This window comes from Cololabis saira, chromosome 6 (assembly GCF_033807715.1).
Source record: "Cololabis saira isolate AMF1-May2022 chromosome 6, fColSai1.1, whole genome shotgun sequence".
Lineage (NCBI taxonomy): Eukaryota > Metazoa > Chordata > Actinopteri > Beloniformes > Belonidae > Cololabis > Cololabis saira.
The window spans coordinates 32,470,723-32,492,529 of NC_084592.1; the positions used below are offsets into that span (position 1 = coordinate 32,470,723).

Consider the following 21,807-nt stretch of genomic DNA (forward strand, 5'->3'; position numbering starts at 1 on the left):
GGACCTAAATGAATAACTTAACTACGACTAAATGCTTCTATATAGAGGTGTAAATGTTTCAGGAGACATTTCATTTAAACAAACAAACATGAATTCCTTTCTATTGATTGTCTTTCTAGTTGTCTTTGTATTAATTCAGATGCAATGCAGGGTTTATTCTCTTGATGCATTTTTGTTTTTATTTCCAACCCCAAACCAGTAAAGGGAGAGAGAGATGGAAAGTGTAAATTAAAAACATGTCGATAATAAACCGCAATCCCTAGATTTGCTTTGTCTTTACGATCTTTGCAGACAGTACGGACCCCAGATGTGTCATGTTTTCTCCGTTTCATGCGTTATCTTATTCCTGCGTTTAGATTTCAGGCCTGCAACACATTCCAAAGCTTCTACCACATTGTGATGTCATTTCTTCTCAGTGTTCAAAAGGTTGAGGATAGGAGGTGACAAAGGGGGTTCAGTTGTATTTTCATCCCATTCTTCTCGCAAATATGTCCTGAAGTGTCTAAAAACAGTGGCGGTGGTTCCATTTTATTGGCATCAAAATTCTCTGACAACGTCCTCTGTGGGACAGGTTATACATACCAGTCCAGCACTCCTACCCTCCTCTTTCTCAGCAATGCTTTTGTGATGTTCACAAGAACTGCTTGAAATGTCTTGCTGGAAAATTCCTGGACATACCTGTAAAAGATGTGGCCTCGAAGGCAGCACAGAGTTTGCCTTCTTGGTTTGTTCTTGGCAACAGTCTGGATGGTCCTGCCCATCAGCACAGTGTTTAAAACAGTCATCTTTTCTTTTTCATTTCACCTTGTTTAAGATTGTGTTGCAGGCCTGATGTATAATGGTTGTATATTAACAATTGAAGTTGATGAGGGGGAAAAAAGCAAGGATTTTTGTACTGGCTGGAAGAAAAAAGTCAGCGTAAAAAAAAAAAATATTTTCCATATCTGCCCAATTTATACTGATTTGAGGTTTTACATATTATGCGGTATTGCCACGTTTTTGGAAACAGACTTATAAGAGACCTAGCGTTATTGTGTCAATGTGAAAGGAGTTCTAGGACCAGAATTTGACCGTCTCTCTGTTTTCACGATGTTCTCAGGTTATGTTGAGGAAAAAGGGATGATTTCACGTAACATTAAACACAAAGTGTTTTCTTGGTTTCCTGTTATCATTCTTTGTCGTCTTTCCTCAGGTACCAGTATTTTCTTCAGATCAAACAGGATGTTTTAACTGGCAGGTGAGTTTTTCGCCTCTGTATAAATGGTAGATATTGCAGGTATTGAAAAGAGCTGCAGAAACATGTTCTCAAATGTTCAGTTGTATTTCATGAATCTGCTGTGCCTTTGCTTTTTCCTCCCTGTGACTTCCAGGTTGCCGTGTCCTCACAACACAGCAGCGCTGCTGGCATCCTATGCTGTTCAGTGTAAGTAGCGCTCCCTGGGTAACCCTCTCAATGCAACAATGGAGAGGCGATCCATTACGCCGCTCTTTAGCGACGTGCACTGTGAAATATAATGACTGTGGTTGCTGAAGCGCTTTTATAGTCATGAAACCATGGTAATTGAATTTAAGCAACATGGTGATATATTGCAATCAAGGATATTAATATTCTATGACATTTGGGCTTTTTGCTGTAATGATGGGTCCAAAGTCGGCATTTAATGGTTATATAATGTGTAGAGACAAAGAGGAGTCGGGTTTACTCAACAGGTCATGAAATATTTTGGCTTCTCTTCTTTTTTTTTTTTTTTTTTTTTTTTTTTTTTTATATATGTTTTTATTGGCAGATTGTTTCCACAATACAGAGCAAAACATATGAACATGCCTTTTTTTTTTTTTTTTTTTTTTCTCCTCTCCCCATCCCTCCCCCCATGGTTATCATCATTAAATTTCCTTTGGGAATAGCAAAAAATAAATAAAAATAAACAAAAAATAAAACAAATAACAATAAAATTGTTGTCAGTGATGACTGACTGACAATAAAATTTAAAAAAAATAGTAAATAAATAAAAATAAAAGAAATACTAATACAGTGACATAAAAGTAGTAGTAGTGCAATGACTGTAAACTTAAATAAGAAAATAAAGTGAGAACGAAACCGAGATGGGTTATCTAGAGATTAATAATTATTTCTTAGATCAATAATTAGCAATTACAGTAGTAGTCACAAGTTATACTAGTAAACACTTGAGTCGGAATGTTGCCATATATCACCTCCAGAGTTATACACCAATGTAATTGGGCTGTTACTATTTTTAGGGATAGAAAAATGAAAAACAACAAACAACAAGAAACAAAGACATCAGCTCAGTCCTTTGGAAGTACCCTCAAATTTTCAAAATAGGTAATAAATGGTTTCCAGCTTGAGAAGAACCTTTCTAATGAACCTCTAATTGTAAACTTTATTTTTTCCAATTTTAAGAAATCCATAACATCTTTGAGCCATAAGGTAGAAGAAGGAGGCTTTGGGGATTTCCACCCCAACAATATTCTTCGTCTTGCTATCAGTGTGGTAAATGCTACCATTCTAGACTGTTTTGCGGTCAAAAGTCCAAACTCCGGTGGTATTCCAAAAATGGCTATCTGGTCTTCTTTTTTTTTTCACAGTTTCTTCTTTACTCAGTGGATGCTGAGATGTGTTGGTTTATATTTCTGCTTCTTTAGTATGCTGGTAGTTATGTCGTTTGAATGATGGTACGTTCTGAATAGCTTGAGTGGCCTAATAAGATGCATTTTTCAAGAGACTAATGCAAATCTAAGTTAAGTCAGTCGTATTTAAATTTGGGAATACATTAGTGCTTCTGAGTCTGGTTGGTCTTTTTGTTTAGTTTTAGCTTTCCTCAGTCCCTTTTCCAGTTACCTCTCCTCCTCTTTATGCACTGCCCCCCACCCCCGCTCCCTCTTTATGGCTGTTTTTGAAGGTAATCTGCACAGCCACAGTATATAGGTCAAAACAGACGTTTGACCTAGACCAACAACACCCCGACACCGTGGCTGTTACACTTCGACACAAACAGACACAGACACAGTGCTGCTCGGTCCATGTTGTGACTTCACACTGTGCCAGCACAGATTATGGAGATAAATGTTTGCTTTAGGGAAGAAAGAAAAAAAAAAAAAAGAAGCCCAGCTTGAAGCAGCTGCTGTGCTGCTGATTCAGCCCAAGTGCCAGCGCTGATGACTCTAAATCCCCACACTAAAGCTTGCATTCTTAAAACATCACAAATCCCTCCTGCTAGACCTACATTCTGCTTTCATGATCGAATACCATAGCAACCCCGTCCTCTGAAAGACTGGTATTTCGCTGAAGAGAAATAAAGCTGTGACATTTGTGGATGTGACCTTGTCCAATGCAGCTGTGATGCGTCACCAGACACTTTTTCATGTTTCAAGCTGGTTTTCATTTGCTTTCGGAATGTCATTTATTCACAGTGGCAGTGGTGGAAGCTGGTGAAATGATCTCAAGTGCACGCAAACACACAGACGTATACATGCTTGGTTTAATTTAGCCGGAATGCAAGAGAGTCCGGTCTCAACAACAGAGGGATGCATGTGTCGTTTGTGGGTTATTGATTAATTCCATAACTCTGTATGGATCTGAAATGAAACGTGGAGCTCAGCGTGCGTATTCCCTGAGCCTCGCTGGTATCAACGTTGAACATGGTGTGTGACGAGACCAGCGGTGGCCTACCGGTCTGAAGCTTAAGCGCTGGAGCATCCAAATTCCAGAGATATGCCGCAACATTGAACGCTCCTGCCAAGTATTGTGTGGCTCCTCCCACTCCTCGTGCTGCCAATACGGCTCTGATCCACGAAAACGTGACCTAAACTGATGTTCTGTGGTACTTTAGCTTTCAGAGGTTGTGATGTCGGGCCAGTGTGGAACTTCTACATATTACAGTCGATCAGATCGAGATCTGGGAAATTGAAGAGGCTAAAACCTCCTGAAAGTCATATCGAGATATGACTTTTGGGATATGGACCAAAAGTCATATCTCGATATTTTCTAGCTAAATGGCGATACTCGATATATATCTCGATATTTTTTCTGTGCCTTAATTGGGGTTTCCCCCAAAGCATTATAGCATAGCATCTCTGTTAGCATCATTTTTTTCTGAGGCAAACCCTTAAAAAAACAGTCAGTTTTAATACAAAGCCTCGTGCCAAATGTCACACAGGTACCTTTGTTAACAGAGGTCTGCACAATATCAAAATGTATAAAACAAATGAAATAAAAATAAACTGCCTGCATATGTAGAATAAAAATGCTTCTTGAATAAAATAAAACAAATATCCCTTTCCTGCATAACAATTAAATTAAAATACACTGTGCAATTAATACAATGTAGACAGTAACAGGCAGACTTTTCCACTGAGGTTGACAGTTGTGCAAATAACAAAACATTTGTGCAAATCTCAAATAAAACATTCAAGTCAATTTGTCACAAAATAAGCTATATCAAAATCATAAAAAAAAAAAATGTAAAAAAAAAAATTTTTTTTTTTTTTTTTTTAAATCGATATAAACGATATTGTCTCGTACCATATCGTGTTTGAAAATATATCGATATATATTAAAATCTCGATATATCGCCCAGCCCTATTCTGACCCCATCTTCCTGCTTCCAAATCCTCTAGGTGTGACTGCCTAATAGATTCAATCCCTTCCATCGTAATAAGATACTAAGTACTCTGTACCTGTCACTTGTTTTAATGTTGTAGCTGTACTGCATATGTCCTTCGTGGTGTGGGCACATCAATAGGCATCTGAGCTCCTATCGATTCGTCGGTCAATATGCTTATGCTCCTGGCTTGTAGGCCATTGAAGGAACTACTTGGACGAATTGATGTTTTTTAGCCTCAGCTGTAAGCCAAGGAGCTAATAGGATCTGTTTTAAGTCTCTATCCCTGAGGGTTGTGAAAGCTATAGGGAATAATTTAATTCTTCCTCTACTTTTCTGCATACACTCCCCTCATTATCTGAGAATAAATTCTGCTCTTTACCATCTGAGCCATACATCAGTGCCACTGGCCATCTGCTAAATAATCGTCTTTATTCTTTTTTTTTTTTTTAAATTTGACCCAAACTTAGCCAGTTTTCTTGATATTGTTTGCTTGGGTCTCTATAGGCAGACGATACAGTTTGGAAGTGAAGTGTGACTGCGGCTGGAAGTCATTCGTCCGTCCGTCAGTGTCTTTTGCCATGTTTGTTTCTGCGCTCCCTCACGGCCCACAAAGCTCTACCCATCTGTCCACGGAGACCTTTTCTAGATGAAACATGCAGGCTACGGCTCGTACTTGGGTCAAGGCGAGGTTGCAGATTTACACACTACAAACGGATCACAGCAGGGTTCGCCCATAGCCGCACTGATACCTTACGTCAGCTGTTTTAGGTCACACCAGAGTGCAGTTGCTGTGTTCACACTGACCCAAGTGACCCAAGGATGATAAAGTCTAAGCGTTTATAGGAGAAGTTTACTCTAACTGGAGCTCATTTAAGATGGACTAAAATGAAATGCAAATTTTGCAAAACTGTCCAAAGGTCTGACAAACCTCTGTTAGACTTCCTGGAAGCCATCAAGAGAATAACTATTCAGTTTGGCACAAGTGCATGTTTTTTGAAGCCCTTTGTTCTTGCTGGTATGGGGGATTTGTTGTATGTTTAAATGAAGCTTTCAGTTGAAGACTATATTAATCTCTTTGTCCCTCCCTTTTCTGCAGCGGAGCTGGGGGACTACAGTGAGACGGAGCACAGCTCTGGCTACCTGTCCGAGTACTGTTTCATCCCCAACCCCCCACAGGACTTCCACAAAGAGGTCGCCAAACATCACCAGCAGCACAGGTACAGCAGCACACACACTTCTTTGCATTAGTAGTGCATGCACATTCATGCACATGTGCAAAAGAGAAGGTAGCGATGCATGGAGATGTTTGGATAAACAAGTGTACCGGCCAGCAGTAGAAATGAATCTGAATGAAGCCTTTATTTTGCATTAGTGTCTGCAATAATAAAGCAGTGAGATCATGTAGAAGTCACACATAAAAAGGCCTACGTCTTCACTTACTTTAATGCGCACTGACATTTACAGATGTGCACACAAAATTCCTCGTATACTGCAGTTTATCTGACCTTTTCCCTGCCATTACCTCAATTTATTTCTGATTGCTTGTCTTTGTTCTTCCTCCATACATCTAACACGCTACGGTCCTGCCATCACCGCTTCCTTCGCTCCAACACATCTTCCATACCCTTTTCTTCTCTCAGCGGTCTATCGCCTGCCCAGTCAGAGTTTAATTATCTGAACACAGCACGAACGCTCGAGCTCTACGGGGTTGAACTGCACTATGCAAGGGTGAGTACGGTTCGATCCGCAGCCGTTTACTCCCGACTGTGTTGCTGTGTGTTTAACTGTTTGTCCTTACGTGTTTTCATGTACTACTTCATCCAGAGGTTTTTTTGTTCCTTTTTTCCTCCCACAGCAAGGTTTTGGAGGCCCGATCTTATCTCAGTTCAGTCATCTTTTCCCCCTCTCATATAAGCACTTTGAGCTGGTGTAGTTTACAAGACCTGAAGCGTTGATGAAATATGGAAAAGCAGTGATTCTTAGTTTCTCTTTTCCTTTAAAGACGCCACCAGACAAAGCTATATTATGTTTCTTCTCATAAACGTAATTTTGTTCGTCAAAATTACCTTTTTACAACATTTCAAACACAAAAGATGCAAAAAATGGTATGAGTCCACTAGGGCTGGGCGATATGGACCAAAAGTCATATCTCGATATTTTCTAGCTAAATGGCGATACTCGATATATATCTCGATATTATTTCTGTGCCTTAATTGGGGTTTCCCCCAAAGCATTATAGCATAGCATCTCTGTTAGCTTCATTTTTTTCTGAGGCAAACCCTTAAAAAAACAGTCAGTTTTAATACAAAGCCTCGTGCCAAATGTCACACAGGTTCCTTTATTACCAGAGGTCTGCACAATATCAAAATGTATAAAACAAATGAAATAAAAATAAACTGCCTCCATATATAGAATAAAAATGCTTCTTGAATAAAATAAAACAAATATCCCTTTCCTGCATAACAATTAAATTAAAATACACTGTGCAATTAATACAATGTAGACAGTAACAGGCAGACTTTTCCACTGAGGTTGACAGTTGTGCAAATAACAAAACATGTGTGCAAATCTCAAATAAAACATTCAAGTCAATTTGTCACAAAATAAGCTATATCAAAATAATAAAAAAAAAAAAAATAATTATTATTTTTTTTAAATCGATATAAACGATATAAACGATATTACCATATCGTGTTTGAAAATATATCGATATATATTAAAATCTCGATATATCGCCCAGCCCTAGAGTCCTCTTAAGTGCTCGTTAAACAAAAAGGAAGTTACTTCAGGTAGAAGATGGTAATGACGATGATTTGGTAAATTAGCAGCATCTATGAATGTCTGAGTCTCTGAGGAGTAAACGACTGGCAGAAGATCTCCACTTTAACAAAAAATGGGTTGAAGTCATTGAAATATTTAACAACAATGATCGTCAGAGGAAGATTGGGAGGAATTTGCATATTTCTCCTTTTAGAGCGCGTAATATCGTTAAATGATTCAAGGATTCATTTAATCTGGAGCAATTTCAGAGGATAAATAGTGTGCAAGCTTTAACTGGACGCCCGTGATCTTTGATCTCCCAGACTGCACTGAATCAAGAAGTGTCATTTATCAGCAGCTGACACAACCCAGTGGGCAAGGGATTACTCCGGGAGCCTTTGTCACTGACTCTGAGGCAAAGCTGCATTCACAAATATCACTTACCACGTTACTGTGCAAAATAATTAACCTAGAATGTTAGCCCGGTCCAGATGCTCTGTTGACGTCTTTGGGCTTAGAGACATCTGGGATGGACCGTCACACAGTTCACTTCTGGTCAGACACCCGTATTACAGATGTTTTGAAAGAAATTGGTGTCAAAAAGCCGTGATGGCAAAAGGTTGTATGAGTGCTCCTAGTTAAGCTCTTTTCTATCTCTGGTAGCAGCATTTCTGGAGATTTTAGAGAACATATGCCATCTGATCTTTCTCAGCTAAACAATGCAAAACTGTATGTTGTACACATTGCAAAGGTATAGCTGAGGAAGAAGAGGATGCGGTTGCTGGACTGGCCTGCATCCTAACCATGTGGTAACATGGAATTCATCCATTCATGATTATTTAGGCAACGATGTCTCTGAAGATATTATTGTAATCGACAAAATAGTCCCAACATGTTTAGGTACAATGAATCTTGCAACTGTCAGATAATTCACAAGTGATTTTTAGATTTCCTTCAATTAATTTTCATGAATAAAAGTCTTTTCCTTCACCGGATCTGGACAAAACCGGTCCACAATCTGCAACTATCTCAGCCTAGTCGACCAAAAACAATGTGAGACATGGGTTAAATGATAATATACTAATAACACATAATAGATGGTAGAACTATACAAAGTAACAACTGATGCTTTCAACTTGCCATAATACCCTTTAAATGTTGGGATAAGGAACAACAGCATTACAAAGTGAATAAAAACTATTTTTGAAATGTGTATATGCAAAAGTGGATGTCTGTTAAATTAAATGAAGTTAACCAAAATAAAGTAAAGGCTTATGTTCAGGGTTCAAGGTTAATATCTGCAAACAGACAAAACTCAAAGTGAACGTGAGAATCACTGCTCTTTACATTTTCCATACTTTCCCGACTTTATCTTGATGTTAAAACCTGCAGTCAGCTTTTTTCATCACATACAGAAGTAGAAGATGTTAAATCCTCATCAGGCACATTCACTGAAGACTTGAAATGGTTTATTAGCAGCTTCAGTCTTCATGGGACGACCAAAGTGTTTTTGATTTTGAATCCCTTAGATGGCAAACATCTACAGGTTTGTGGAGATGGAGCAGTGTCGTGAGGTTATCAGACAGTCGTTCCTCTCCGCCTGTGTCTGTTGCTCATGTGGTGTGGCAGCTGGTTATGACCACGCGAGCGTGAGTCTGTAATGCAGAGCGGAGTGTTCTAACGTCTGCGTTATTATTTTTAATCAATAGCAAAGTTTTTCAGTTTGAGATCATGAGTCAGTGGTTTCCTGCTCGGAAATTAGGATCGTTTCCCTGCCTTTTAGATATGAAGAGTGTCAATAAATACAAAAGTGGTTGGGTCATTCTGGGCTTTATGTACAGCCTAAAGTTTAAGGAGACATATTGTGACAGTTTGGACTTTTTAATGAAGTGTCTGTTAGTTTTTGCTCAGTATATAAGAGAGAATCAGCTCCCTTTTTAACCACATCTTTACAGCTCTGTTCAAATCAGCCACCCCCCTGTAGGACTTGCTTCATTTGAAATCATGTCACAGCTTTATACTTCCCACTTCTGAGCTACGGGACATGAAAGTGTTTAATTTACTAGTTACTGCAGACACCCACATGTCTGCTATGGTTTTGTTATTCACGTTACCAAACGTTATGCAGAGTCCTGTTGCCTCGTAAACGTCTGGAGGAGATGCTATGAAGTAAAGTGAGAAAACCCGAGGAGGAGAGAGTGTGGTGGTGGTTTTCTTTGTAACTGCAGAGAAAGGAGCTTGGGTGGAGTAAAACATACTGCCTTAGTACTAGGAATGGGCGATATTTTACCGTTCATGATATACCGTAAAAAAAATTCCTCACGATAAGAATTTGTCATGTCGCGGTAAAAACGATAAATTCCCGTTGATGATGTTTTTGTGTAAAGCTGATTTAAGGAAGGAAGGAAGGAAGGAAGGAAGGAAGGAAGGAAGGAAGGAAGGAAGGAAGGAAGGAAGGAAGGAAGGAAGGAAGGAAGGAAGGAAGGAAGGAAGGAAGGAAGGAAGGAAGGAAGGAAGGAAGGAAGGAAGGAAGGAAGGAAGGAAGGAAGGAAGGAAGGAAGGAAGGAAGGAAGGAAGGAAGGAAGGAAGGAAGGAAGGAAGGAAGGAAGGAAGGAAGGAAGGAAGGAAGGAAGGAAGGAAGGAAGGAAGGAAGGAAGGAAGGAAGGAAGGAAGGAAGGAAGGAAGGAAGGAAGGAAGGAAGGAAGGAAGGAAGGAAGGAAGGAAGGAAGGAAGGAAGGAAGGAAGGAAGGAAGGAAGGAAGGAAGGAAGGAAGGAAGGAAGGAAGGAAGGAAGGAAGGAAGGAAGGAAGGAAGGAAGGAAGGAAGGAAGGAAGGAAGGAAGGAAGGAAGGAAGGAAGGAAGGAAAAATTCCCGTTGATGACAAACATGGCGGATCTGAGAGCGAGATAGATTTATAGTTACAAAGGTGGAGTTGAATTGGTATTTTTTTTATCGTTATCGGGATAAATGCCAGAAATTATCGTGATACATTTTTTAGTCCATACCGCCCATCCCTAATTAGTACACAAACGTACACAAGAGTTTTGAAGGAGTCGCTTCAGATCGCTGATTAATGGTCTTCATTAAAGAGTGGTAAACTTCCAGAAACAAATCACGTTCCTCATCTAAAACGGGTCAAGTCCATTCTTGTGGTTTACTCTGTTTTGCCTCTGATGGAGGTTTCTGTTAACTCTGTTCTCCTCTCCGGTGTCTCGAAGACTCACTGTGGTTGTCCTCTTCTGTTCAGGACCAGAGTAACACAGAGATTCTCATCGGGGTGATGTCTGCCGGCATCGTCGTGTACAAGAACAGAGTACGGATCAACTACTTCCCATGGTGAGTGGCCTAGCGCGGAGCGTTGTGTGTCAGTTACCGAGGATACAGAATATGAAGAAACAGCCATTAGTTAGTGAGCAGGGCCAGTTTGGGGGTCTGATTTACATGGCGTTAGAATGGGACGGAGATGAAGTGCAGCTGTGGACGCTGAGAGGACGTTTGTGAACGGCTTTGGCGAGAGCTTCACACCCATTGATGGCGATCGTGTCAGATTTGTCAGCATTCAGTTTTAGAAAGTTATTTCCTTGCTTTATTTCAGGCAAGTCACCCGGTCAGTCTGGTTACAGACAGATTTAGCGTAAATGTAGTCATGGCTCTGCGGACCTTGATGATGGATGATTAAGCTACGTTTAATGATGCTTTTTGATGGAGCCGGTGACCCCGCTCTGCTTCACAGGCTTGTGATCAGGTTTCAGCTCCACCTGCTCCGACGCCCAGATCGCGGTTGTCGTGAGCGTCTAATCTTTGGCCAGCAGAAAAGCTGGCAGGAATCAGTTGTGAATGAAGGGATCCGTGTGGATGTCAAACACTGCTGTGAAGCACTGATAGTGTTTAAAAAAAAAAAAAAAAGTGCTCTCATCCTTTCTCATTTCCACTGAAGTTGGAAATCAAGCTGTGGAAGCCTTGTCACAAGTCCACCCTCTGCTCCTATCAATCTGCTGCCAGCCCTCCTCCAGCTGCCTTCAGAAACACAGCATAATGTTTTGGAAAGCTCTCACATGGTGATTACAGACATTGGATATTAATATTTGAGCCCTGGTTGATCTTTTCCAGAATCCTGAAATGATTCCACCGTTTTCCTCCGCAGGGAGGATCCTTTTATCAGCGAGTTTTCCTGGAACAAAACACACGTCAGATCTGCTCCGTCTCTCTGATCTCCCTTCCTCTTACTCGTTTGCTTACCCTCATCAGTCTTTATGGTTTCTTTTTTCCCTCCAAAGAATTGATTCTTGGAACTCCCCGAAACTCTGTGGCTGCACTTTGGGTGGCTAAATGATGATGGGTGCAGGAAGCGGGAGAGGAGGCGCTGAAACTTGCAGACGATAATTTCCACTTGGACACACTCTGACCATTTTCTGGTAATTTGGGACCAGAATCATAAAGTATATATATCCCTTCAGTGCATTTAAATCATTGCAAAGTCTTTCTAAGTTGGTTTTGTAAGTTGATCTAAATTTAGAGGCCAGCAGCGGTGTCCCGAACAGCTGTTAAGTACCATTTGTGACAGAACGTAACATAAGTCGACAACATCGCTCCGCTCTATTCTCAGATTTTCTTCTCTCTACCTCCTCGTCTCTCTCTTTATCAGTGGCTCACTGTTTCTACAGTTTCATGAGTGCCGTCACTTCTTATGCAGTCTTTGTTTTTGTTGTCTTTTAGCCTCAGTTAAAATGTAAGATATGGATATGGAAAGCTGCAGAAATGTTCAAATTTCTTCCTCTTTCCCAATTCTGTGTGCAGAAGCCTGCTAAATAAGCCACGCTTAGATGGAGCATGACTCACACTCTGTGTGTGTGTGTGTGTGTGTGTGTGTGCGTGCCTGCGTGCGTGCGTGCGTGTAAGAGCAGCTATGTAAAATATATTTAGCAGGCAGCAATGAGTCACAGCAGCAACAGAACAGAACTCTAGGAAGGGATTATGTTACTCCGCTGCTGCTGCTCATCACCCGACATCCTGCTGCGGCTGCACGTATGCGGGTGCGTGCATGTGTGTGTGGTCGTCTGATTTTACCATACTTTATGCCGTGTCCCCCCTTGGAGGTTAAATTAACAGTTTGGTTGAGCAACATGGCTCAGTTGAGCAGCAGAATGGATCCAGACTGCCACTTCTGCCACTTCTCCACCCGGCATAGATGACTTTCCCGCTGCTTGTGCGCGGCTGTCAATGTTTGAGAGACGCGTTGGTTCCAGATGTAAACTTTGAATGAACTTTCTGATTGGTATGATGTAAAGAGAGTTGGTTACTGCAGGCAAGCCCTTGTGCACGGATGGTGCTCCTGAACACTTCCAAATCAGAAAAAGGTGGGCAAATTCAAGGAAAGAAGGGTGATTCTTTAGTTTTGATAATGCTTCCCTGCATGTACTCTAATGTATGCTTTGTTTTCTGGTCAATGTATATTCATCTGTTGGTAAACATCCATCTCAGGCCTGCAGACCATTCCAAAAATAGTTGGGACAGGAATAAGTTGACCCCCTTTTAACACTGGCGTTCCTTCTCACAACCTTTTAAAGGATGTTTTTGTAAAGAAGTGTTTCTATTTGTCATCTTGACACTTCTCTGGGAGCACACCTTAAAAACGTGCAGCAGGGTTGCAGGGTTTATCATTGAAGTTTTTATTTTGTTAAATTCTCAACACTTTCTCGGTTGCGGACGGGTGAGGAATCCGGGCCTGTGTAATGTGCATAGGATGTAGCGTGGCGTTGTCATAATGAAGAAGTGCATTGATGCTGCCATCACATAAGTGTTTGTTGTTGTTGACAGCCTTGTTTCATGCATGTCATCTAAATGCAGGTTACATTCTTCAATTAGATCTCTGTTGCCAATCAAATACAAACATTTTTATAAAGTATGTGTATGAAAAATAAGTCTTTTAGTCTCAAGTAAATGAACAGCTCCTGTACCGCGACGAGGGGCGACCAGACGGTCTCCCTCTATGCTTCTACCAAGTTCATTCATCCCCATGGGATCTCTGCTCCCGGATTTCCTCTTACTGGTGCTTTTATTTTTTAATTTTTTCCCCTGCAGAACATAATTTGCCTTGTGTGTTGACAAATCTGAACCTCAGTGTTGGACTTTGGAGAGAGTGTATACGCTGTGCTAGCTAAGATAGTGCAACTAAATAGTTGTACGTTTTCTTTGGGAAAACCAAGTTCCTTTAGAGTCATGTTAAATGTTGAGTCTCTCCTAAACACTGCTGCTCCTCAGCAACGACTTCAGTCGTGGAGCCATCCCTTCAGATCTGTACCGGCTTGCTTTGATCACTAGGCCTAGGCGGCAGGGCGTTTATGCCCGATAAACTGCAACAAGGCTGAAATCTTTACATTAAATCTCTGTCAACACAATAACAATTCAGCACATGATATTAATCAATATGAAAAGATAAACTTGTATTATATTCGGTTCAATAGGGTATGAACATTTACAATCATCACTCAGCATAATATTCTAAAGTATGTTTTCTTAGAATGTGGTGCCGGCCAAGTTCAGGACAAACGGGGGTCAAAGTTCATTTTTGTACACCGGGGCCTTGGCCTGGAATAGCCTACCTGAAGATCTGAAATCCACTAGCTCCTCTGCTTCCTTTAAAACTTTTGTGAGGAGCTGGATTATCAGGGGTAGAAGATGGGTGTAGGTTAATTGAAAAATATTCTGGTGCATAGTGTTTTAAAATTGGATTCGGATCTGCTTTGTATTGTAATGTATGTTAAATGTGTGTATTCCTGCCTTATATCTCTCTCCCTGGCGTGGTAGGCCGACCCACGCAGTCCACATTTTCTCCCACATGTCCTGACGTACACCACACTTTCATTCAGCAGACCATTGTTTACGCACACACATATCTTAAAGGACCGCAATGGAAATAAGCTCCTGCTTTATTGTGTTTTTATCCTTTTGATGATGGTGTGGCCTATGTATTTATACATTTTCCATTGTCAATAAAGATGTCAAATCAAATCAAATCAAATTAGAATGGCTCCAGACAATAAAATGTTTGAACTTATTTCTTAATTTACAAGAAGTGAGGTCAGTAAAGAAGTCATTGATAGTTTGATATTTGTTTCTGTTTGTTGCAACTGTCAAACTCCAAACTTGCAATCCTCAGATGAGTAATCGTCTTTGTGTCTGTGCAGAAAAGCTAACCCCCTTTTTTTCTGTCTTTTATTTTTTCCTTTTCAGGTTGAAAATTGTGAAAATCTCCTTCAAGTGCAAACAGTTTTTCGTCCAGCTGAGACGAGAGGCGGTAGGTGTACACACACACACACACACACACACACACACACACACACACACACACACACACACACACACACACACACACACACACACACACACACACTCTTCTTGGCCACCACCTTCCCACCCACATCGTATTTATGAACAGATGGAGTTTATCCATTTCTGTATGTAATATACTGACTTGATGAAGGTACGTACTGTACCACAGCACAAGCACAAGCACATGCTGCGCTCACATGTGTGAGAGCTTTGTCAGGTTGTCCTCCTCCTGTCTTCGTCCTGGTCCACTCTGCTTCAATCCTCTTGTCTTTTGGTGAATCCCTTTATTCACAGTCAAACTAGCATTTCCATGGGTCATCTTTTTTCCCTTGTAGGAAACACAGAGCGTTGGTGAACACCTGTCTAGAACTATGTCGGATATGTTTTACTGAAAGAATAATAACCCGACTTTATGCCAACCTGGATGAATAATGCAAAGCCCACTGCTGCAGTCTGATCTCTGAGTTATGTCCTCTCGCAAAGCCGTAGATCGTACGTCCAGACGTGTGACGCTGTCTCTGTGGCCAGTTACATGAGGGGACACAGCAGGAGACTTGGTTTGGTGTAGAAGAGCATTTAACGCATCGTATGTTTGTAGTGTAGCGTTACAACTCTTATTTGACAGTGAAGATGCACTTCTTTTCTCATTTCTCCCTCCCTTCTTTTATATCCTCACTATATCCACATTGAACAAAAATGGAAGCTCAACATGCCAAATATCTATTGTAATTGGTAATAAATGAATTACCTCCAACAATTTCACCTAGAATTTTGATTGTCTGCCTTTACCAAACCCAGGGTTTCTGCTGTAATTTAATTAAACACAAACATATATTATTTTTTTAAAGGGTCAGCAGATTAAACTGATTACTGTAAGTCTGACGCTGTTTTATTTACGGCTGTGCCATTAACCTGCGTAACTGTCCAGAGTCTGCTGGTCCTCCAAATTTAACTGAGCTTATTTCAGTCCCGCTCAACATCAGTAACTCACCAGGTTCATTCTCACTGTCGAGGGGATGCTTTTACGTGACCCCATACATATTCTTTTCAGGAAATCCGTCAACGGACTGCTGGCTGGATTTACTGCCTTTGTTTCAACCATGTCAGCCTTGAACTGGTTTGCATGACAGAGCAGCAGCCAGTCATGCGTACCGAGTTACAATTGGGTTACGTGCAAAGATGAGGAGGCCGAACATCTGCTTCCCTCAATGACTTGAGGCCCAACTTTTGGTACTAGGACCCCTTCCCTTCGCAGTCCATGCCATGTCAGGACACGCTGGTCTCTGTGTGTGTGTGGATCTTGCTGATCCATGCAGATATTTGTCTCTTGACCAACAAACCTGGATTTGCACTCACTTCGTGTGCATGTGCAGTCTTTTCTTATGTTGTTCAGAATTTTTATGCTCATTTTAATCTAATTCATTACTTGTTTCTATTTTTTCAACTTGATGCCGTTGCGAAGCACATTGAGTTGTGAAATCCAAAGCTTCAGCACCAATCTGGACTCGTGTCTTTTTTATGTTTACAACCGTCAGCTGAACTTCCTGTCTGATCCTTTTATTGCCGCAGCTCATCCATCCATCCATCCATCCATCCATCCATTAGGAATGGTTGATATTTTACCGTTCACGATAAACCGTCAAAAATATTCCCCACGGTAAGAATTTGTCATCTCGCGGTAAAAATGATAAATCGAGGAAATGAGCCAGAAAGAAAGAAAGAATATAGCCTGAAAAAAGGAAAGAAAGAAAGAAAGAAAGAAAGAAAGAAAGAAAGAAATTAGCCTGAAAGAAGGAAAGAAAGAAAGAAAGAAAGAAATTAGCCTGAAAGAAGGAAAGAAAGAAAGAAGGAAAGAAAGAAAGAAAGCCTGAAAGAAGGAAAGAAAGAAAGAAAGAAAGAAATTAGCCTGAAAGAAGGAAAGAAAGAAAGAAGGAAAGAAAGAAAGAAAGAAAGAAAGAAAGAAAGAAAGAAAGAAAGAAAGAAAGAAAGAAAGAAAGAAAGAAAGAAAGAAAGAAAGAAAGAAAGAAAGAAAGAAAGAAAGAAAGAAAGAAAGAAAGAAAGAAAGAAAGAAAGAAAGAAAGAAAGAAAGAAAGAAAGAAAGAAAGAAAGAAAGAAATGAGCCTGAAAGAAAGAAAGAAATGAGCCTGAAGGAAGGAAGGAAAGAAGGAAAGAAAGAAATGAGCCTGAAAGAAAGAAAGAAGGAAAGAAATGAGCCTGAAAGAAGGAAAGAAGGAAAGAAATGAGCCTGAAAGAAGGAAAGAAGGAAAGAAATGAGCCTGAAGGAAAGAAAGAAAGAGAGTATTTTTTTTATCGTCATTTTTATCGTTATCGGGATAAATGCCAGAAATTATCGTGATACATTTTTTAGTCCATACCGCCCATCCTTTCCATCCATCCATCCATCCATCCATCCATCCATCCATCCATCCATCCATCACAGCATTGACTATGTACCTAACAAAGGTCGTGAGAAACATGGGAGTCATGTTTGATGACTAATTCTTCTTCTCACGTTGTATCTGTGTTTCCCTGTTTTTGCTTAACAACATGAAGAAAATGTGTCCACATCAGAGCCAGAACCCAAGTCGTGGTACAGCTCGTGTTAATCCCCCACCTCAACTGCTCCACATCCAGTGCTTATGCAAGCATTTTTATTCAGCTGTTGATAGATTTGGCACTCAAATGTTTTTTACTGTACGAAGCTCCAATGCTGTACCTCACTATTAAGCTGTTTTGCAAAAAAGCACCTACAAAATTGGTAAATGTAACATCTAAAATATGTTCAAACTGCAAAATTGTAGTTCAGGTGGGTGATTTAATTCCTGTTAGATAATTTGGTCCTTGGACATTTGTTTGTTCTCAGGTTATATCCTCCACAACAGAACCCAAACAGCATGGCTTTGAAGTCAATGGCCAATTGAACCGAACTCTTAAAATATTCTCAACATGTTTCACAGGCTGGACGGCTCTGGGATAATTTTGAGGGCGTTTGCATTTCTCTCATTACTGCAGCTGAACTGAAAGCGAAGGGCTTCATCTAGAGTTCAGGGCTGTGGATCAATCTCAGGCCTTTTTTTTCTGCCTTTTTTGCCCAGATTGATTTAAGGGATTACAGGCAGGCCGAGTACTGTAAACACATGATAATCTGAATAAGTTAAAAGTTGCGCAGAAACAGGTAAAATGGCTTGAAGTTATAAATTTGGGTATATGTGTGTTACCAAAAAATACTTGAGGAACAAGTGATTTTTAATCTTGTTTTTAAAAGTGTTTTTGACAAATGAAAAGTGATGCCAAGCGTGCAACAATATCTTGAAGTAGCAGTTTGGATGATTGAATAAGTGAATTTGGGAAAATGGGCTCATTGACGGTCTTCTCTGTGCACGCAGACAGAGACTCGGGAGACGCTGCTGGGTTTCAACATGGTCAACTACCGGGCTTGTAAGAACCTGTGGAAAGCCTGCGTGGAGCACCACACCTTCTTCAGGCTGGATCAGCCCATCCCCCCACAGAAGAACTTTTTCACTCACTACTTCACCCTGGGCTCAAAGTTCAGATACTGGTAAAAGCAAGAGGATCCGAAAACACACTTTTAGGGGAAAAGAGACGCACTAACGCATCACAGAGTAGACGATACTTCATCCACCTTCATTTCAGTTTGACTAACAAGTATCACTTCAAGGAAACTCAGCTGAAGTGAAAGTTTCACGAAACAGTGTTTTTCTGTCTTTGGTTTGAGATGAGAAGCTGCTGTGTTGCTCAGAAATCACACTTGGGTTTATTTATTCACGGTTTGTCTCAAAAACGTGATTACTTGTATGTGTTTGCATCTATTCTGATGTTTTCATTTCACAAAGGGCTGTTTGAAACAGCTTTTTAGATGATTTGCTCTGCTTTTGTCGGTTAAACCCCACTGAAGGTTAAACAGAAAGCGTCATAAGATGTCATGCCGTTACTGGATTATGACATTGTTCCGTGCCACCTTTCTTTCACTTCTCTGGTAGCCTTTTTCCATTTCCTTTTTTTGATGAAATGTGAGTGTAAGAGATGAAGTGAATCATGTGTTGTATTATTGAGCAGCAGTGATGCAACATGAGCGGGCGTCTGATGTGTTTTGCCCTTAAGATATTGACAGACTGTTTTTGTAAGTATAGCCTTTTGAAATAAAAATGTGCGATCTTTGATATGCTAATGGCGGCATTTGAAAAAGTAAAAGATGTAAACACTTGTTAGTCGCCGGTGAACTAATAAGGCTATTTTGGATTTATGTGTTAATTCAAAGATGGATTTCTCTTGGGAAAACTTAAGACAGTAATACCACTGAGGTAGCTTTAATCACTGAACACTAAAGAAGAAGAAAGGAAAAAAAAAAGATAAGCTCGATAAACCCAGCAGTTATTTTTCATCAGATAAAGTTTTGGGGTTTTCTTCCAAGTCGGTTCATTAACTGCTGATTCTCTTTGTTTAGCGGGCGAACAGAAGTCCAGTCTGTGCAGTATGGGAAGGAGAAGGGAATCAAGGACAGAGTGTTTGCCAGGTATTTTACATGTTCAAAGTTCTGGAAGTGCCTCATTTTTCAGCTCATCTTGACTTTACTGTAGTCGCCATTTTTATGTCCTTTTAGGAAGAGAATCTGGTACTCGTGCTAACGGATTAACCGAGAAGTTAGCAGCCCATAACAGAGCCAACCTCCTTCTTTTGTAATGGAGCCATTTTGCCTCCATTACAGCGGTTGGATGTGTTGAGTAAGCTACCACTTGGTGGCGGTACTGTACAACTTTCGCTTCTCGTCAACTGACGGTTAATAAAAGAAGAGGGCGAAGAAGAAGCTAATCAAAGCATAAAAGCCACGGGTCGTGTCTGAAAGCACTCCCGAATCGCAAAGTACTTGAACATGTAGTGAAAAGACTTAATCACCCTACAGTACACCCAAGATATCCCACAATGCATCTTGAAAAGTAGTGTAGAACCCAAGGACACTCAAGGGATCCATACCATCATGCACTCAACTAAAATAAAAACAGTCATGGATGGACAGAGAGCAGCGATGAATGATCTGTAAATGCGAATGAGCGTTGCTTCTGATTGCTGACAGCAGTGTGACGGTTAGATAAATTATTCTCCTACACTTTGCAACTTTACTGCTAATCTAAATCAAAAGATGGCAGTTTTTACAAAGTAATATGTAAAATGTTTTCCTTCAACCATCTTGTATCGTTAATCTGAGGTCAGGTCGCGGGGGCAGTAGCACGTTTACAGTTCAGCAGAGGCTGGATGTTGTACGGACAGACGTCACTGATGTCACTGACAGACTGACATAAGCTTCTGGCTGTCTGGGCCACTAAATGATGTTCCATTGAAACCATCAGCAGGGACTTGGAGGTCATGAACAGCACAAAGTTCAGGTGCATTTGAGGCTGAAGCCTTGGTAATATCACCCAGCGACACCTCTGCAATGGGGGATATTTGTTGACTTATATGAACATCATTTAGATGCCACAACCTACAGAAGTATTGTTGTTACAGTAACCATGTCCGCCCCTTTATGGTATGGTAAAGGTCTCCAATGTCAAAAATCAATAAAAAAGCGCAGCTTTGGGTTGTGGAAGAACAGATTTGCGGCAGCTTTGTGATGCTATCCTGGCAATATGGACCAGCATGCGAGGATGCTTTCCAGCACCTTGTTGTCTATGCCACCAGCAATGAAGCTGTTTGAAAAGGACAAGCAGGTCCAACCCAATTCTATTAAAGGCTTGAATAAGAAGCATGCATTGTTTTGGTATCACCCAGTCGTTTATGGTTTCTCTGAGCAAAGATTCAGATTCAGATTCAGAAAAACTTTATTTATCCCCGAGGGGAAATTGCAAGAACAACTGAGCATCAAAACGTTGAAGCTACCAAATAGAATAATAGAATAAAATAAAAGCAGATAAATGAGGCATGTCTCGTATGTACAAAGAATATATAAAATATAAAAATATTAAAAAAATGTAAAAAAAAAAAAAGATATCAGTCCAGAATCCCCTCCATGTTGAGGGATGTAGTGGAAGACCTGTAGCCGGTACCATTCATGAGTAAAGTCAAGATGAGCAGTGCTGAAATCTGGCGTCACAAAGAGACTGTAATTTCCATTGCGGACACAGCTAAATTAATATTTTTTTGTTTTTCTGTTTTTTGAGCAGGTCTCCCAGCAAGCCATTGGCCAGGAAGTTGGTGGGCGGGACTGACTGGGAGTCTGTTAGCAGGAACAGCCTATCAGACGAGAGACTGGAGACCCAAAGTCTGCCCACTCGCTCACCACCTGGCACACCCAACCAGTGAGTTATTTTTCTTAATATGAACTAGAAAAAATATACATTCATGTGAAAGGGTCTCCTTTGTTTGGCTTCTCAAAAACTGCAGTAGAGGCTTATTTCCTTTTAAGGGATCAACACGGGACGTCAGGCAATCAATTCAGCTGCAGGTTGTTGTTTTTCTACGTCTGAAGATCAGTTCAGTGGAGAGTTTGAATAAATCTGGATCTTGTGCTTTCAATAAAGAAATACTACTAAAATATTAAATCTCCTTGTTAGAAGTTAAGTTTAAGTGAACTTTTTTTCTGTGAGATTCAAAGCTCTGGAGCTCTGTGTTGTATTTTCCTTCGCAGCTTTTAAACATCACGTGTCTTTGCACATTTGCCAGGAACTCGATGTTTGTACAGGAGGGCACCCGTCTACGCCCATCGTCAGTTGGCCACCTGGTTGATCACGTGATCCACGCTTCACCCAGCCTACCTGTCTTTTCCTCCAATCACAAGTCTGCGTCGTCCACGCAGGCCAACAGCATCAGCCTGGACTCCACACCGTGAGTCTCCCGTCTGCAGGACACGTCCCACTTCTCACTCCCGCCGCACCCTCATCTGTGATCTTCCCATCGTCTTTCTCCTTCCGACTGTTTCCTCGGTCTTGGTCTTTTGGAGGGGGAACATCAGCTTTGAACTTGGTTAAATCATAATTTCAGTTTTGTAGAAAGAAAAATCACCTCAGAGGAGCCACCCTTTAATTTTGAAGCTATATTCACCTCATCAGTATCATCTCAGCCTGTCTGACTGCACA

General features: G+C 40.7%; 1 protein-coding gene across 2 annotated transcripts in view; it reads left to right on the forward strand.

Annotated features, from left to right (window-relative positions):
• Positions 1-21,807, forward strand: part of ptpn4a (protein tyrosine phosphatase non-receptor type 4a) — a 108,398-nt gene that overhangs the window by 64,275 nt on the left and 22,316 nt on the right. The window contains exons 6-15 of one of the 2 annotated variants that reach the window (XM_061723967.1): positions 1,193-1,237; positions 1,371-1,423; positions 5,722-5,842; positions 6,266-6,353; positions 10,632-10,720; positions 14,618-14,681; positions 18,103-18,275; positions 19,182-19,250; positions 20,893-21,030; positions 21,395-21,556. In XM_061723967.1, the coding sequence (XP_061579951.1) occupies positions 1,193-1,237; positions 1,371-1,423; positions 5,722-5,842; positions 6,266-6,353; positions 10,632-10,720; positions 14,618-14,681; positions 18,103-18,275; positions 19,182-19,250; positions 20,893-21,030; positions 21,395-21,556 (1,002 nt within the window). The remainder of the gene's footprint in view (positions 1-1,192; positions 1,238-1,370; positions 1,424-5,721; positions 5,843-6,265; positions 6,354-10,631; positions 10,721-14,617; positions 14,682-18,102; positions 18,276-19,181; positions 19,251-20,892; positions 21,031-21,394; positions 21,557-21,807) is intronic. The other variant, XM_061723969.1, reaches the window with a different exon arrangement.